The sequence below is a fragment of the Odontomachus brunneus genome, unplaced genomic scaffold (assembly GCF_010583005.1).
Source record: "Odontomachus brunneus isolate Ranch 3 - 2012 unplaced genomic scaffold, Obru_v1 Obru_scaffold_200, whole genome shotgun sequence".
Taxonomy (NCBI): domain Eukaryota; kingdom Metazoa; phylum Arthropoda; class Insecta; order Hymenoptera; family Formicidae; genus Odontomachus; species Odontomachus brunneus.
The window spans coordinates 53,286-71,931 of record NW_022639650.1 but is presented as its reverse complement, the minus strand read 5'-3'; the positions used below and the strand labels follow the sequence as shown (position 1 = coordinate 71,931).

General features: G+C 38.0%; 2 protein-coding genes across 7 annotated transcripts in view; one reads left to right on the top strand and one right to left on the bottom strand.

The window, feature by feature from the left end:
- LOC116852062 (protein-tyrosine sulfotransferase) overlaps window positions 1-10,424 on the top strand; it is a 109,715-nt gene extending 99,291 nt beyond the window's left edge. For 5 of the 6 annotated variants that reach the window (XM_032832044.1, XM_032832041.1, XM_032832043.1 and 2 more), the window contains 7 exons: window positions 1,233-1,437; window positions 4,580-4,713; window positions 5,094-5,202; window positions 5,555-5,749; window positions 6,027-6,280; window positions 7,734-7,931; window positions 8,337-10,424. In XM_032832044.1, coding sequence (XP_032687935.1) covers window positions 1,294-1,437; window positions 4,580-4,713; window positions 5,094-5,202; window positions 5,555-5,749; window positions 6,027-6,280; window positions 7,734-7,931; window positions 8,337-8,448 — 1,146 coding nt within the window. In that variant the 5' untranslated portion in view covers window positions 1,233-1,293 and the 3' untranslated portion in view covers window positions 8,449-10,424. Of the gene's footprint in view, window positions 1-86; window positions 830-1,232; window positions 1,438-4,579; window positions 4,714-5,093; window positions 5,203-5,554; window positions 5,750-6,026; window positions 6,281-7,733; window positions 7,932-8,336 lie in introns of those variants that run through there. The other variant, XM_032832046.1, reaches the window with a different exon arrangement.
- A 642-nt stretch (window positions 10,425-11,066) lies between these two features.
- Window positions 11,067-13,257, bottom strand: LOC116852063 (tRNA N(3)-methylcytidine methyltransferase METTL2). The gene is made up of 6 exons (XM_032832047.1): window positions 13,135-13,257; window positions 12,694-12,846; window positions 12,223-12,537; window positions 11,844-11,957; window positions 11,476-11,648; window positions 11,067-11,392 (listed from the first exon to the last, which is right to left on the bottom strand). The coding sequence occupies exons 1-6, from the start codon at window positions 13,242-13,244 to the stop codon at window positions 11,250-11,252; spliced, it is 1,008 nt and encodes a 335-aa protein (XP_032687938.1). The 5' UTR covers window positions 13,245-13,257; the 3' UTR covers window positions 11,067-11,249.
- Between the last annotated feature and the right edge of the window lie 5,389 nt (window positions 13,258-18,646).

The window sequence follows — 18,646 nt, the reverse complement described above, 5'->3', positions numbered from 1 at the left end:
AAAAAAAAAAAAAAATATATATATATATATATATATATATATATATATATATATATATATATATATATATAAAGAATAATAAAACATATAAAACCACGAATAGCGTTATATTCGAGTAATCGAGCATCGGAGAAAATACGACGACGCAGAACAAACGTGTGATTAGCTTGACATGAATAACGGAGCTTTAAAAAGAAAAAAAGGAAGGAAGAAATATTTGCCCGACGCGAAACCCGTTTCATGCCATCCTCCGATCGGTCTTGCAACCTGCGTTATAGGCTGCTCCTACCACTGGTCTATTAGCGTAAAGTCGATGCAAGCATTTGAGAGAGAGAGGAGAGGGAGAGAAGAGATCGTTCCGATAGCGAACGAGCGAAAAGCGACAATATGTCTCGGATATGCCGTCGTAGACATCGATCCCGTTTGCGAGGCATCCTCTTCTTCCGCGCGTTGCACGGATATCAATTTTACGACGACAATTCGACAAGCCAGACAAATACCGGGCTCAAGGAACGAGCGCGAAAACAATATCGACGCGAGCGGAGGAAGTGCGGCGCAAGATTCATGGCAGCCGACGAGGTGGCCAAGAAAAAGGAAATGCTGAGAAAGAAAAGACCGCGGCGGCGGTGAAAAGCCGCGTGTGTCTCGCACCATAGAGATGAGGAGAGAGACTTTTGCGCGACGCCATCGACAAATTTCCATCACTCTCCGGACAGTTTTGCATTGTCGTATTTCGACTTGGTCTCCGCCGAACAGTCGGGGTCTGCTTCATATTTTGCATGGCTTGCAGTGTAACACGTTACGACAATACGATCACGAGAATAAAGTGGTAATATTTAGTGTTTCATAAAAAACCGCAATTCTTAGCTGTATGTCTAATATAAGTCGCAATTTGTTGAATCCTACACGGAGAGAAGGAATTTCAATTTTTTTCTCATAAAAACTCTTTTCAATTTTTATCCTCCCACAATCATATTAATATTAAAATTATATTAGTATTTAATAGCACTAAGACATCCGTGCTAGCTCCTTATGTGCCATTAATATTTCACTATTAGTTAACTCTATAAAGGAGCGTTCTATTATTTCGGCTTTTCAATTTTATTATATTGTTGCAGAAAAGTGCATTCAAGAAAGTATTATTTGTTTCAAGTATTTCGTAATAAGTTTGTACATCCGCAAATCTATTATAATTTCATGATAAGTATCAAAACTTGTTAATGATGTTGCAGATATGATGAGGTAGTAGATCGCTCGCGGAGCACCTGGTGAGGCCGTTTCTGACACGGTGACATGTCGTTGCTGTCGAGTCGCAGCGGCCGGAAAGGGCCGATCGCCTGCCTGGTGGCCCTCCTCTTCGTCTTCGCTCTGTATCAGCTAGGCATCTTCTGCGGGTCCGGCAAGTACATGCCCACGGCTGTGATGGTCGGCAAGGAGGTGAGAAAACTAACGACTCTCTTCGGTCGATCTAATCGCTCGTAGGGCGGAAATCGCGCGCGGCGCTCCTTCTTCTGCCAACTCGACGCGCGAAATAAAGAGAATAAATTCTCTCCTCGCTTAAATAAAGAGGGCGGATTTCTCTCGATTAAATAAGACGGTTGAATTGCGCGAGAGTACGAAAAGAGGAAGACAGATAGATAAATAGAGAGAGAGAGATGAAGAGAAAGAGATACGTGCGTGTATCCGCGGTATTTCTTTAAAGCGGATAAGCTTAAATCAAGTGATTAAACTTGAATGCGCCGAACTGCGATATGTCTGACCGAATTGTTGGCCGCAATATCTTCCATGCGAATTATCCGCAAAAAGATGGGTCATGCAAATATTTCGTTTAATCGTTGCGTAAACGACGCGATATATTTACGCGATTCACATTTGGTGGAATTTAATAACCACCGGATTTCCAATAAACAAACACACGTGGCGCGCTCCATTTTTGGATAGCCGAGAATTTCGTCAGAGTTATTTGCAGCGGCGTTTTAATTGATTGATACCGACATCGACGTCGATATATATCGAGGGACGTTGAAGACACCGCGTCGAGCGATTTTCGTCAGACAATACCCCATCTTCATTTAATCGAGAAATTTTAATTACCTATCCGCGGTAGACCTCATTCTATCTCATCCGCCTGTCGGATCCCACCGATCGCTGCTGATGTCCGCACCCTGCGCGATAATAATACAATAATAATTAATCGGAATAATACGATGATGATACGAACGATGTATTATCGTGGTTGGTCCAGCGAATTTCTGCATTATTAATCGGCAATTAATGACTGTCAAAGTATTAATTACGCCGAACTGTTAAAGTCTGTTTGATGACAGTCGCGCTAACGTTGAGTTTCACGATCAGTCCTGTCGTCCTCGTCGTCGTCGTTTACCGATCCCCGAGGCTTCTTCCCTTTTGGCGTTGATCTTGGAACGCTAAGCGCGCGTTTCCAAGAGAGACACGTTTCTCTGTGTACACGCTCTTATTCGTACGACGAGATCCCTCTGTAAAAATCTTGCGTAAAAATGTTAAAATTTCCTTGTGTCATCAAGTTTTTATTATTATTTCAACGTAAAATTAGCATACAACTCATATATTATTATTTTCGTGACGTTTTAATATATTATATTTATTTCGGCTTTATAACTTTAAAATTTTCATATCATTTGGCATACAATTATTTTAAAAATGAACACTTTAAAGCCATTTTTGATAACAAAATTTAAAACATATTAAAGTATCTATTATGTTGATTTAACGTAGATTTTTGTTCTTTCAAAACATTTTTTATTATATATAAGTATCTTAATAACATTTGTAATATTAAAATTTATAATGTTAAAAATTATATATTCTATAGTGATTATCTAGATTAATATATTATAGATGTTAATTTTATTGGAAAATTAAATTCTCGTCATTTTACAGTATATATAACATGAAGTATGTCTACAGTCAGAATAGAGATGATATAATAGGGAAAGCGGAGTCTACAATGAAGATTTAAGCTTTAAGAAATTGATCAACCACGGTTGAATATTCTTGTAAAAATCGATTGTGGTTAGTCAATTTCTTAAAGTTTAAAACTTAAATCTTCATTGTAAACCCCGTTTAAAGTAAGCAACTCTCAAAAGCACGCTAGAGTTCATAAGTTCGATCCCATCCGTGACAAGTAAGTTTTTCAAATATCAAAACTTGAATTAAATGAATGGCACATGATTAAGAAGATTTTGGACAAGAGATCATAGACAAAATTTATTTTAAAATCAACGCAATAAAAAAAAATAATAAATGAAATATCTTTGATTTGTGTAAAAATAACATTTTTCGGTGTTACATTTCATATTCTAAAAAATCAATTATTTTTACATAAAGTTTGCTTCAAAATAGTATCTGTTTTTTTTTTGTAAACTTTTTGACATAATATTTGTATTTTTTTTAATATACCTGCCTTGTGTTAAATCGATACAAACATTTGAGTGGACTCTCTGGGACATGTGAAACATGTTAAATTTAATATAAAATTTTTTACCGCGTAGACACGCGAGAGAAAACTCCAATTTTCAACGATACCTCCCCAAAATCAAATATTTTTCGTGAGTTACGTGTCGACTGTTAACGTTTTCGAGCTGGATGATAAATCGAACTGATGCACCTTCGACGACCACGGAAAAGCCACATTAGCGTTCCGGAGATAAGCACTCCTATATTGACGCAGCGCGTAGACGAGGAGAGATACTTGACATTCTTGAATGATAGTTGAAGGATAGTTGGGTGAACTTATCTTATCGACTACTCAATACACCGGTTCAAGTTCCCATCCGACTACACAGCCGAGTCTCTCTTCTCTCGACGCCTGCTGTCCGCCGCCGTCAGCTTTGAAACGCGCTTTTATTAATTTTCCCGTAGACTTACTTTAATTACATTAAGGTAGTCACGCTGGTGAGCAAAATGAACGGACGAATGAAGCGCACGAATTCCGCTTATACGCGAACCGTTCAACAATGAACGAACGGTGTCGTTTTAAAAATGAGAAGCGGAGGGAGTCTAATTTTCGTATGTGACGCGAAGAAATTGTAGATCCCCTCTTTCATTAGTGACACGAGGAAGAATTAAAAGTGGAAATACTCGGAAATTAATTTAATTAACTTTGTTTAATTTAAAACATCTTTTTCTTTTCTACATACATAGAGAATATTGTAGTAAAAATTACAACAAAATTTTTGTAATCTTGGATTATACAAAAATTATGACCGAAATTATTATATATTTGTTTAAAAATGTTATACATATTTGGTTTTTTACTACAAAATTATTGTAATTGAATGTTTTTTTTCTATCATATTTATGATAGACCGTCAAATTTATTATTTCTATAGTCACTTTACCTACAATTTCAGTATAATCCAGCTTTACCAGGAACATTGTAAAACGAAATATAATTTTTAACGTAATTTGTACTCTGCAACATTTTCTCTGTGTACATCATAATATATCTTTATATATACTTTAATCCTTTTTTGTAAAGGGAATATTTTCCCCGTTAATAAGTAAATGAATAAATAAATAAAATTGATTTCCTGAACAGAAATACGTGATCGGGCCGTTCGATCGCAAGACATACACGTACGATCGTTACATGCCGCTCATCTTTATTGGCGGTGTACCACGATCGGGAACGACCCTGATGCGTGCCATGTTGGACGCGCACCCTGATGTGCGGTGAGTCCCCTGTAGAGATTATTAGAATAATATATCCAACAAGAAATCAATGTATTTAAATGAAAATTAAAATTTTAAAGAATAAAATAATACACGTGCTACACAGAATGTTCACTTCCACTTGTCGACTTCACGGACTTTACATTGAAGTTTCTGTATAAATAACATACAGTGAACGATCCTTACGTTATTTGACTCTGTAATTGGAGAAATTTCCCGCGTCTCTCAATATGCGCGCATTTTTAGTTTCGTGTAACACTTCGAAATAATACTCGTGAGTCGCGTCCACATCCTCTCCTCGTTTTGAAAAGTGCACTAGACACATCTATTTGTCATATTAATCCATTCGGTTGAATGACTTTGATGGGGCTTTGTCTCAGGTGCGGACAAGAGACGAGGGTCATACCGCGGATTCTTCAGATGAAGATGCACTGGTCCAAGTCAGAGAAGGAGAATTTACGGTTGACCGAGGCAGGAATCTCGAAAGAAGTAAGTGGAGGCGCGCGTATGGAAGCGAGACGCGAGTGAAGGGAAAAAGAATGTGTTCCGACAGATTTGAATAATTTAAACATCGCGCAAGGATATTTCTCAAAAGATTCGCCGTAAAAAGTTCTTGCGTTTTTCTGCGTTTATCGGAAGTAATACTTTTCGCGCGTGTTCGCGCACTTTCTCGTGGAAGAACACTGGGAACTTTCTATTCCGGTACAGGAAGATTTACGTTGTTCGATAGTACGCATTTGTCTCGACCGAAAGTATGTAGGAGGAAAAAAATGGAAGAGAGGAACGCTGATCCCCCATGGTTTGAAACTTTGAAGTATCCAAATGTGTCCATTTTTTGTAGGTGATAGACAGCGCGATAGCGGCCTTCTGCTTGGAGATAATAGCGCGACACGCCGAGCCTGCGCCGAGGCTGTGCAACAAGGACCCTCTCACCCTCAAGATGGGCTCGTATATTCTGGAACTCTTCCCGAACGCCAAATTTATATTCATGGTGCGCGACGGACGCGCCACGGTGCATTCCATCATATCCAGGAAGGTAAGGCAACAACATCGTCGATCAGATTATATTTTACGTTACTCTCGCGAAAGAATGTTATTAAGTCCGCACGATAAAGCAGTTCATCGTCTCTCTATATCAAATTGTATTTTAAAGCGACTAAATATCTGAGAAGAGTGGATTGATCGAATTTAAACGTTAACGCTATTCAGTGACGATCTTCTTCAGTCGTTCTTTGAATGTGGAAAACGCGACTGAGATTTCACGCAGAGAATAGAATACGGTTTCTCCACGACAATTTTTCTTCCTTTCTCAGGTCACCATAACGGGGTTCGATTTATCGTCCTACCGGCAGTCTCTCATCAGGTGGAATCACGCGATTTCCGTGATGTACGGTCAGTGTAGAGAACTAGGACCGGAGAGATGCCTGATGGTCCCCTACGAGCAGCTGGTGCTACATCCGCGTCAGTGGATGAAGAAGATATTAAATTTTTTGGACGTACCCTGGAACGAGTCCGTCATGCATCACGAGGAATTCATTAACAAACCCGGCGGGGTACCTCTGAGCAAGTGAGTACAGAAAGAAACAGCGCGCTTGAAAATTAGTGAAGCGTATTATCCTCACCTGGCGAAATTAGTAATTAATTTTTTTCTCAGTAAAAACGTCGCGTACGCTTATCACGAGTTTTTAACAACTTAAAAGTTTTACTGTTACTGTCAGTATCAGCGTAATGTCTGTACGTGTAATTGGATATTATCGGATGTCTGCGGAGAGTAAAGAATTTTCATTTCATTTTGTGTAATATTTAATAATATTCCCATTTATACTATCTATTATTGATTCCTGTAGCAGCTGATTTCGTATCAGCAGATTTTTTTTCTGAGGTACTATATATATTCTAGTCATGGTACTCGAACATCTATGTGATGTAATCAGATAATATCTATGTGATTTAATCAGATAATATATCGGATATCTCGATATTAACACCATTAAAAACAACACTGCGTGTTCACTTTTAGCGAATTTTTAAATAATCCCGTACACGCATTAAAATATCATCGTATAATATAATGTAATATAATATAACAACCAATATAACAGAATAATGTTGCGAGTATTATTGAAACTTTAAGTAATATAATAACGTAATGAAGTAACATTTCGTTGTATTAACGCGAAAATAATATAACAATTTTACTTCATTGAATAATACAATAATGCGATAACATAATGTTTCGTTATATTAATGTTGAAATAGGTCGTGTAATATAAATATCGGACTCACAAATTGATCAAATTGATCACATGATTGAGTGTTGAAAAGTCCGAATTTGTTAACTTAAAGTTCATGCAATTCTTACTGAGTTAATCGCGGTAAACATCCAGAATGCAAGCCGAAGACATTTTTATATAGATTGCAAGGAATGTCGTTCACTTTTCATTTCTAAGGCCTAGATTAGTACTGATGGGTGATTAGTACTGATTCATATTTCATATTTCATGAAATTGGGAAGAAATATATAGAAAACTTACCGCAATGGAGCCTGCATTAATCAACAGACACGGGACGATCCTCTTTCATGACAATCCAAAACCACATACAGCTCAGATTATCTTATAAAAGCTGAACGATTTTCTATGAAAACTTGCCACATCCCCCATATCTATCTTTAGCTGACAGATTACCACTTATTTCGCAATTTGGAACATTACACGCGAAATAAAACATTTCGCATAATGTGATGAGGTCGAAAGAAGCTTCATAAATTTTGTATCTTTCAAAGACCAGGATTTCTTCGAGAGAGGAGTTTTTCTGTTGGAATTGCGTTAGCAAAAAGCCATTCAATCAAATGATAGTTATTTCGGCAAATAAAATGTTTAAATTAAAAAAAATAAACATTTTGCATTCCTCCCTGAGAAATCCAATAATTCATATTATACAATTTAATAATATAATAAAACTGATACACTTAATAAAATAATGTTCCACGTTACTGATATTAATTTTACACTTTACAGAGTCGAGAGATCGTCGGATCAAATCATAAAGCCGGTGAATCTAGCGGCATTGACGAAATGGGTCGGCAACATTCCCGAAGAAGTAATCAGGGAGATGGCCGACATCGCGCCGATGCTCTCCGTGCTCGGTTACGATCCCTACGCGAATCCGCCTGTCTACGGCGCTCCAGATAGTTTAGTTAGCGACAACACCAGACGGTACGTGCCAATTTGTTATACCGCATGGTCGTTACGTTACGTGCACGTTGGTTCACAATAGTATTCAAATATAACGGCACACGTATAAATCGAGTAAAATCGTTTGGTTAAATAAAAATATGTATTGTAAAATTCATATAAATTAACTTTACAGCGAGTTTCTCAAAATTCTACATTATTTCAATTTAATATTTCAAGCTACATAAGTTATAAGCGATTTTATAAGTTTCGAACTATACAAGTTAAAAGTAACTTCATTGAAGTACCGTTTGTTGAAAATTTCAAAAACTTTTCTCTTTGTAGTTCGAGAAAAATTACACTTTATAAAAAAAAAAATCTATAGCTTGTAGAAAACTTTCTGTCGCAAGATATGTGATATTAACTAGGTTTTTGTTTTTGTTTCAGAGTGCTGGCCGGCGAGAAACTCTGGGCGGAGAAGGCACGGGAATACCACCTGTCGCATAAACCGGCAGAGACAAGCAACGAGGAGACTTCCAGCACAGCGCCGCTCGCGTGACCCAGCGAGGTTCTTCTGAGCGAGCATGGCACGTAATTAGGAGTCCCAAGGAGTCTAAGCAACTTAGCAGGGTCTACTCGAGCAAGCGGAGTGACCGCTCCTTTTACTTGTTGAGCAAACTGGACCCAAGTACACGACCGCAAGTCGTATAATCGAGGATTAATCGCTCTCGTCGTATTTTCGATCTCTTCGCCTCCTCGTCATTATCTCGACGGCGTATACGAACAACGGATTAATCACGGCGTTTACTTATTAGCATCAGGTCTGTGTTTCACAGAGTTAGAACACTTGTAATATTAGACACACGGCACGACTACGAACTATGTTTTATATGTATATTATATAATATGTAATATACATTATGTATTATACACATATGTATAATATTATATTATACTATATAAGAACTTAAAAAAAATGTGGTATAATAATCGAAGTATTTGTTTTCAAAGTGTCTTAATTACTTCTTAAAGAATGTTTTATGAGCACAGAAATTTAGGTACAAACTTTTATGAACACAAAATTTTATGAAACTATACACTCCCTCGCAACATGAAATGTCCATTTTTTATGGAGAATATATTATATTCATGTTCTATGGATTTTTATGGATAATTTAAGGCACTTTGAAAGTAAATTTTCTGATTTATAAGGTACGCTTTGGATTTGATTAAATCAACATAGAATGTTAAATTTTTTACGTTCTATTCTAATATTACAAGTGTTATAACATTATGAAATAGGTTTCATAAGACATGATACTATCGCTGTCGATCTTGCGCAGTGTCGTCTAACGATATTGTAATGGTATTTGATACATAAAGACTAAAGATTCTTATGTTATCACAAGAGTTTTTTCAGGGATTACAGTTATAATTTTATTTTATAATTGTTCAATTCCTGGTTATATATTAGATGACACCGACCAACACCGGCCAGTGATTTTAGAAAAAAGTGTTTTAGAGTATTTACTTTAAAGCGATGAAAGATCAACTCGAAGCACGATGAACAAAGGAGCGAAAACTCCTTTTCCACCTTCTATCTTCTCATCAACAAAGTTTTGAATTAAACGGTTCGGGACGATGATAACCTGACTTGACCACCAAATTCTCTCGACTTTGTAGATCTATTATCGTATTAACACTTCCGAGATTCCGAAGTAAAAGTTTTCAAGTTTTTCGATATCGATTTCTTCAATGATTTTGCTTCTACAGAGTAAGTACAATTCATTTTTGCAATATAATAATATGAAAAGTAATTTAACATATAGTCTACAGAGCCGAGAGGTCCACTCGGTATTTCCAACTCTTCTCATACCTCTGTAACTCCCACCGTATCCCGTACCGTTCTCATACTACGTATGACGAGAATGCAAGATTATATGGAATTTTTCATGTTCGCCATATTTTTTAGCTAGAATAGTTCTCACTCACGGCGTTTTCAGTCGATATCTGTTATAATAATTCGCGAGTACATTACGAGCGGCTGATCGCGCCGCGGGAATCAGGAATTAATATTAGATTGGTGCGAAAGGTATGTCGTCGAATAAACTTGTCGAACAAACTCGAAAATGAAATTATACAGTTTCAAACTAATTTTTCTCGATTGGAAAACAGTCGTCATTGACTGACATTGATAGTTTTTTCATACAAAATATTTCCTCAACTTTCTTTTTAAGAAACCCAAACACTAAACTTGATAGTATAGATAGAATTTAATAGGAAAACGAGACGACGTACCTTTTTCATCAACCGAATATTTAAACTATTGTAAATAATATCCGCGAGCTCGACCGAGATTTAGTCGTCGTAGTGAGATATATTTTCGTTGTTCAGGATTTCTCTCACGACAATTACATTCTAATTTTAGGGAAGGAATAACGTCACTGAGTCTAATTAGTGGTGGACGTGTAAAGGCTTGTCAACCTCTTTGACTCTATCTGTCACAAACTGTGGAATTAAATTATTTTAATATTACACGGCTGTTGTATTTAACCTATATTTTCTCATCCAGCGAGGGAGCTTATAATCAGCAAGGGAGGAAGATTAAAAGTATTTTAAAATGCAGTGGATTGCATGGTTGATTGAAGAATTGTTGAAGAATCACAATTATTGGAAGATGCAAGCTCTGTCGAATCTAATAAATTAATATTGATCGAGATAGAATTATGAAGCATTCCGCATACATTTACTGATGTATATGAATATTTGAATGGTATGCAATTTTTTTAAAGATATAATTTTTGTGCGGATTGTAAATTACATTTATATATTTAAATATAATTTACAATATATATACATATGATGCAATCTGAGTATAATCCGATATAAATGATTTATATTTCGTTATATTGTTATATCAACGTGTTTTTTTATATAATTTTATTGTTATATTTAAAAAATTTACATAGTGTTTGATCATGTATTCAGTCAAATTTATTATATGTATATGTGGATTAAGGAAAATGGCATTTAAACAAGCATTGTGTGAGATGAATTTTTTATGAATATCGAACAATGACAAGCGAATTAGAGAAATACTATCGAGAAACAGAGAAACATATAGAAATATAATTTTTACTAGTGTCGTCGGTATAAATCGAATAATTCCCACATCTGTGTATTCGAATATTTAAGTACCCAGGTATAGAAAGTACACAATTTATATTAATTATATTAATCGATACTATTAATTTTTACGCAAGTATTCGACTTTTTTATTTCGAATAATATTTTCAGTCGTAAACTTTAATTTGTCCAATAGAGATCTCGGTAAATCATAGGATTCGTTCTTGCTTGTTTTTATGCGAATATCTTCCGATATTTCGCCTGGATCCACACTCTGTACATACTCAATTGTTTACCTCTGTTAACTTGTAGTCGTCTATCCGCGAAATTTTGTTCTTCTGTGAAGCCATTATCGGTAAATAACGTTTTGACATCCTCTGAAATAATTAATATTTATGGGAATTTTCGAGCAAATATTGCAATTTTAAAGTAGAACAAATATCTCAAAAGGGAATATTACCTTGCAGAAAAAAATAGACTCTAGTACCGTCTCCGCGTGCGTAAAAGTTACCGCCGAGACAATTGCCCTTCTTAAATCTCAATTGCGCTAAGTCGTATCTGCCGTAATCGCGAAACAAAACTATCCCACCCGGTTTCAAGTACCTGTGTATCTGCCGCACAACATGTTGCATTCTGCAACATAATCAAGTAACATAATAAAACATTTCCATTTCCCTTTCAATAAATTATAAAAAAACAAATATATAAAGCTAAGGGAGAAAAAATATAAAGATATATAAGAAAAAGACATAAGAAATAAAACATACACAGATACATGAAATAATCATAATATTGTAATAATCAATGATATAGAAATCCCCAACATACTTATCAGGATGGATGGCAGACAATACAAATATCAAGACGACAATGTCCAAACTTTCAGGTTCGAAAGGAGTCGTCCATGTTTCTTGAGTTACATCAAGAACAAATGCTTTGCACCTAAAATCACACATATACGATCTAGCCACCCATCTCGCGTTTTACTCAATGATTTTTATCATTTTAACTTTATCTAAATTAAAATGAGATAATTAAAGCCCTTAACAGCCATTTATACTATGGAAGGATAATATTTGGATTATTATTTACCAACACATTATAAATTTCAGTTTACATTAGACAACCGTGTGTAACTCTTTTAAAAGCTTTAATTCTCTCACTTTAGTTTGAATACCAGCAGAGCCTGTTTATATATCTTGCTTACCTATCTACGTTATATGCGGGATTTTGTTGCAATATATCAATAGCTTTAGTGGAAAAATCACAACAATATACAAATAACTTTGGGTCTACGTTATACGTAAGTATAGGAAACACAGTGTTTCCTACACCACAGCCTATCTCTAAAATCCTACAACCATCTTTGCATGGTAAATCAAGAATTTTAATATATCTATCGCCATGGTTCTTATCTTGATCTGCAAGTGCAGCTCGCATTGGTCTTTCAGTATTTTGCTTTACTATATCGGGTGCTAATTCTGGAAATTCAGTCAACAGCCAGTGTCGGTTTTTAAAGAATCTGAAGTAGTAAATATATCAATTAAAAAACATACGTCTGAAATAATGCAATAAGTAAAATATATAAATCTGGCTAATGCTTTTATATTGTTTAATTGTTATATATCGTCGAATAATTTATGATTAAATTCAAAGTTCTGAAATTTTCTTTGCATACCCATCGTTATGCACACCGTAAAATTTGTCCCAATATTTATCCGCTTCAGTCTCATATTTTAAGAGTTGTTCAGAGGATACCGTAACAATCGAATTTTCATTCACTTTGCGTTGTGCGAGCTTTTCTTGTTCCTCGTCCCACGTGACGTTGTCCCTTTCGTAATACAAAATATTTAGGCTATGTTCGTCTTACCTTTTGTGCTAGAAACATCATTCTATCTTCCTTTGACATGTAATGAGCGGTAAAGATAAAACGATGATTTCAACAAGAAAATATGCAAGACGAATTTAGCCTTAATCATATATAAAAGTGTTCATTTTATGTTATTATCGTTTCTAAATATGGTTAGGTTAGGTTAGATTTCGCAAACACGTGCTTGATGAAACGTCAAATTAAAACGTCAATATACGTGCAGTTATATAGTACAGAGCTTTATCTTACCATGCATTGTGCTGGAAAATATTTCCGTCACTAGGTAAGTTTCGTGTTCCGAATTGCGGCCTACTGTTTACCGTTTCACGACTGTCTCCGTTTGACGTTTTGTCATCCATGTTTGAATACGCGCTGATTAAATCGCCAATGGATATTTAATTAATTTATCGAAGTGGAATTATGTGATATTGTGAATATATTGCATCACATTTTGTATTAAAATATGTAATAATTAAATTGACCTACAAAGTTAATTAGTAGAAAACAAAATTCGGCTGACTAGTCATAGTGTCGTACCACTTGTAAAAAATTCTCTCGGCTGAAGCATGGTTGATTTGTACTACGTGCTCGGTTCTTCATTGAAGACGGTAGCGACTCGTAGCGAAGAATTTGGAACTAACTTTAACGTCAGCATTCCTTTAGCCAAGACTCGAACCCTCTTCAGTTGAAATTGAAGACTCGTTTAGATCACACTCAAATTTTGTTTAGTGAAGCAGGTCTATCGGTATACCGCTAAATGGCGCCAGGTATCCCGTTAATCACGTTTTTACTGGGTTTAGGAGATGGGTTATCGTTCCAAAGTCTCCGCTACGAGTCGCTACTGTTTTTTATCAGTAGAGTTCCTTAAGTCAGGCCGACGTTTCCCATAGCGCGGAAATCTTCAGCGGAACGGAACGCGCGGAGTCAGCGCAACCAATCATAGCCATTCCACTTTCTTTCCGCCGCTTTTTCTGTTTTCCTGATTGGTCGTGCTGGTTCTGCGCATTTCGTTCCGCTGAAAATTTCCGCGCTATGGGACGTTTGCTTCAGAGTTTGTCCGCCATTTAGGGTGGAAATGAGAGAGAAGCTTCAACGTGCTTTGTCATTTCAGTCTCAGAGTTTCTCTTTCACTTTTACTCACGTCACCCCTAAAAATGGCGAATAAAATGCAGACCAATCAGGAATTGTCACGCTTTGCTCTAACTCTGCTAGAGGAATTCTATTTATAAAAACGTTGAGCATGTGGTCAAATCAAACGATAAGTTAGACGTACTTTTTATTTTCAAGTTGTGCAACTCAACGGTCAGATGTTCTTTTACTATGCAGTGAAAGGGGTTAAATTCAATGGGCTACAATTTTGACGAAATGACGATAATGAGAAACTTCGAAAAACATTATATATATAACTTTTTGTTTTCGTGGTACAACTCAAGAAATTTTATTGCAAATCTTTATATTTGATAAATTTCGATTTAAGTTTCCATATATTATCGTAAAAAATAATTAAACTTTATATTCAATAAAATATTTGCAAATTATAGTCTTGAAGTTATAAAATGCTTCGTGAGTTATTTCATTATCATAATTTTTACGAAAGTTATAGTCTGTTCAATTCCGTCTATTTGTAGTCAAGAAAAGTAATTCTTCAATTTTTGTGTGCGTAACGTATATAATTAAATATGCTACTAGAGAAAGTAAATCATTTTCTATTCATGATATACAAAAACTACAACGGCATATTAATTACTGTACTACATTACGTCTTTTTTGCCTTCTTCTATATTCTTATACTCGTGAAAATTTGTACTGTCATCGCGTATTCTATCTCAGTTCTCGTGCAGCCTCAATGCAGCTAAAAAGAACAAAGTATTCATTATTGAGAAATGAAAGTCCATTTCACTTGGTATTGAATTGTGCTACAAAAAAGAAATAAAAATTCGAGGAAGAGAAATAAGTTTGAAGATAATTTAAATGATGTGCAAACGTCGTGCAGTTTTAATATGGCGTTTATTTTAATTCACGTTTTTCTTTGAAATCGTAACACTCGCGTGGCTTAATATAAATAGAATAGTCGTATTAGTATAAGATATGTGCCAATTGTTAAAGTTTTAAGTGATTAATGCGAGGACGAGAAGCTCTGAGATTCGAACATTGCGTGAACCGCTCGTACTGACGAAGGTCTGCTCGCACTGATGTAAGCATTGCCGCAGTTTTGGAAAGGTATTATTTATGTGCAATCGATACAGCGAACTTTTCAGAATATACAATGTAGATTGATAAAAACGTAATACTTAAAATTTTAGTTTTTAGTCCAGCACGACGAAAGTAATCTGAATACTTGAACGTTCAGATAATTAAAAAAAAAATATTTGTATTTGCGAGCGACTCAGTGAATATTGTACTTGACAGACTCAGGTACAGTATTCGAGTATCTCAATCTATCGATAATATTTCCAAAATGTCTTAAAAGATACGCTTCTGAGACTCTCGGAGTCTGTCTAGGTCGTTCAAGCTTTCTATTTTTGGAATTATATTGGATTGAAGATACACTACGTGTTCGTTTTTCGTTGCAACACGCACGAACGACATGGTATGTTCCGACTTGATCTGATATTTATTAATATCTATGGCGTATTATTTTCCTTTTACGATAATTTCAACCGTTAAACGGCATGTAACTAACTAGCTTGCCGGTAGCTAGACTATGCAAAGTGGTAAACTGATAAGTGCCAGAATTAGTTTCGCTTAAGGACAAAGATAAAATGACCCATACGTGTTCACAATGTAGTAAAGAAAATTAGAAGACACGGAAATGTACTGAAAAAGCGGTTAAAAGTACCCGGATAGCACAAGATATCTCAAAATCGTGCTGGATGTATTCAGGATTTAGGATGCTGTTGAAGAGTGTTTTAGAACGTCTTGAGAACATGTTATTTCTTTCAAATATAAGAAATGATTAGAGTTCAACTAGATTTACAATTCTTAAATAGAAAAAATTCTGGCAAATGTGAGTTTTAACGCCAATGTAAGACAATTAAAACTTATATCAAGTGAAATATATTTAAATGTTTTAGTTCTTCGTTCGCACTCTTTTCAATGACAAAAGATTACAAATAATGCGTATTATAAATAATAATATTGAGTTATTGTGTGAGCAGAAGCTTCGCGATGTGACTAAAAAATCGCTAAGTATTGTCACTCGACATGTACATAAATTTCCACGTTCACATGAAGAACGTAATGTGTTCACAAGTTCAAATTGAAACGCGAATAATGTTTGTTATGTTATCTTTTTCTGTCGCAATACGGGATGCGCGCGTTGTTCTCTCCGACGAGCGGGAAATGAGAATCCACAGTGACGCCTCGTATATATACTTTGCGATAAGATGCGTCGTAGAGGCATTCGGATAGCGCGAGATACCGGTTACGAGGCTGGCTAATTAGGCGCTTCGGCGGGCGGCCCGCTCATATTTCGGCGAGGAGTCGCGCGCCGCGCAAAACGCAGCGCGGCGCGCGTTCGATCGCGCGCGCCCGTCCGCAGGATCAACGACCTAAGAAAGTGATATAGGTTAGGTTAGGGGTATGCGCGTGGTATGCGGAAGCGGGATGGGTGTGACGCGCGAGCGGAGGGGTGCGGGCAGGTCGAGGGTGGCGCGTTGCGTCATTGGATGCTTGATGTCGCAGGGGCGAATCTCGCGCCGCACTTGGGCCCGAAACCGGATGTGACGCGAGTAACCTTATTGATACACCGAGACACGCGTCTTCGAGAACACCACCGAGAGGGAATTGAAATTTCGACCTCGCGGAAAAGAAGCGCGCGTTCGCTCGGCGCTCTGTCGAGATCGGTAGGACGCGCCGCGCGAGTTGGCGCACATTCGTTCGTTGAAGAAGGTACATGGATGTAATTCCGATACTATCTAGTCCGCGTTTCTAAATCTATCTGCCGCACGGAGCGACTATTTTCAGAAAAATCGATCCCGTGGATACCGGAGAGTTCTCACGCGCGAAGAACGGATTAATTAAAGATACTGGGAAAAGAGGCGTTTTCGAATAGAAAAACGGGTTTCTTCTAATTTTAATTCAGCTCTTGATCTCCTTTCCTTTCCTTCTTTCGTGTTCCTCTGTTTCGCCCAATTTTCGCGGGGATAAGGCCGGAAGTAAGAGTGATCTTCCGTTCGCGAAGATTCTGCTAACTTCTAGTTGGTTGATAACGGGGACTCTGCTTTTAATTGCTTCTATCCTAATTCACCCGACCTCCCTTCGTGCACGGAGACGGATCTCCCGGCGGGACACGTGTCCAACGATGCGGATTATACCTCGTGTCGCAATGCAAAGATCGAGGCCGCCATAATTAAATTTCCGACGGCGTGCAGGTACGCGTAAAGGACCTTATGCCAGGCGACGCACGTGTCATTTACTAGCAACAAATGTAAAGCTTGTTATCGTCCGTCTCATTATTCACTCTCGCATTGTTAACACATCTATTTGCGCGACTCCTCCCTCGCTTCCCTACGTGGCCGCGCATTGTTCCTCTTTCTTCAAAGACACGCGGTCAGTAAAAGGGCCCAATCGTCCGTTCGTTCGCCTGTTCATTCGCGAGGACGAGCGCTTTTCCGTTATCGACTCGTGGCTCTCTCGCGACGAGACGCGGCGAGGAGAGGTGAGACGAAGTAGAGAGACGAGAGGAAACGAGACGAGAAGAGACGAGAGGAAACGAGACGAGAAGAGACGACGAGGAGGAGGAGGCGAGGAGAGGCGCGCGCGATTCCTGGCAACCGGTTGCCAAGGGCCACCAGGTCCTCGCGCCGCTCCTGCACGCCTGCCTCGTGGCCCCGTGCGTCGTCGTGGGTGGCTACCGTGACGTCCTAATCCTACAGAGTCCCTAGGGGCGAGATCGATACACATCCGTTTCCCTTTCCCGAACCCCATCCCTCCAACCCTTCGTCCGTCCGTTCGTCTGCCCGCCGTACGTGTTTTCGCGCGCGAGTTAGTACTCATCGATCTCAGTCGGCGAACTCGCCGGAGACTAAAGAGGAAAAAATATGAAAGAGAGAAAGAGAGAGAGAGAGATTAAAGGGTGGACCGTGCTCTCTCTCCTCTCTCCTCCCATAAGTCTCTGCGTCTTCGTGCAGCCGAAAACCGGTGTGTGAGGATGATCTCTCCCGTCGCTGCAGCTCATAAAATCGCGCCAAGCCGTTTATTGGACTAGTGGCTTACTAGATCGCGACAGTCTAGGAAGAGAGGAGTCTAATAGGCCACTTGGATTTTTAAGGAAATACACTTTCATTCGTTTCGTGGCACATTCAGCACACGCTGACATATCTCGAATCTCGTGATCTCGCGAGGACAATAGTCTCACGGATCGTCCGCGTTGGAGAATTGCGCTTGCATCGACCGAGAATCCCACTGGAAATCGACCATTTCATTCGCGCCGGTATTATTGAGTTAACGGTAATCGACCTACGACAAGTCCAACCCTTTCAACGATTCAGCCCCCTTGGAGAGGCATCCTCAGACCTCTTACCCTGTCTTCGCTCAAATCCTCGAGACGGTCCTCACGAAGGCAGGATTCACCGCCGTCCTCTTGGAATTTCGATCGACGTCGTCTCGCACTTTTTTCACGTCCCTACGGGTGCTCACAGGGCATCGAACGACAGGGACGGCACGAGGGGGAAGGGCAAGGTTTGACCTTTTTGGGCATACGTGGTCTTGGAGAGAGAATGAGGAGGAGGAGGAGGAGGAGGAAGAAGAGGGGGAGGAG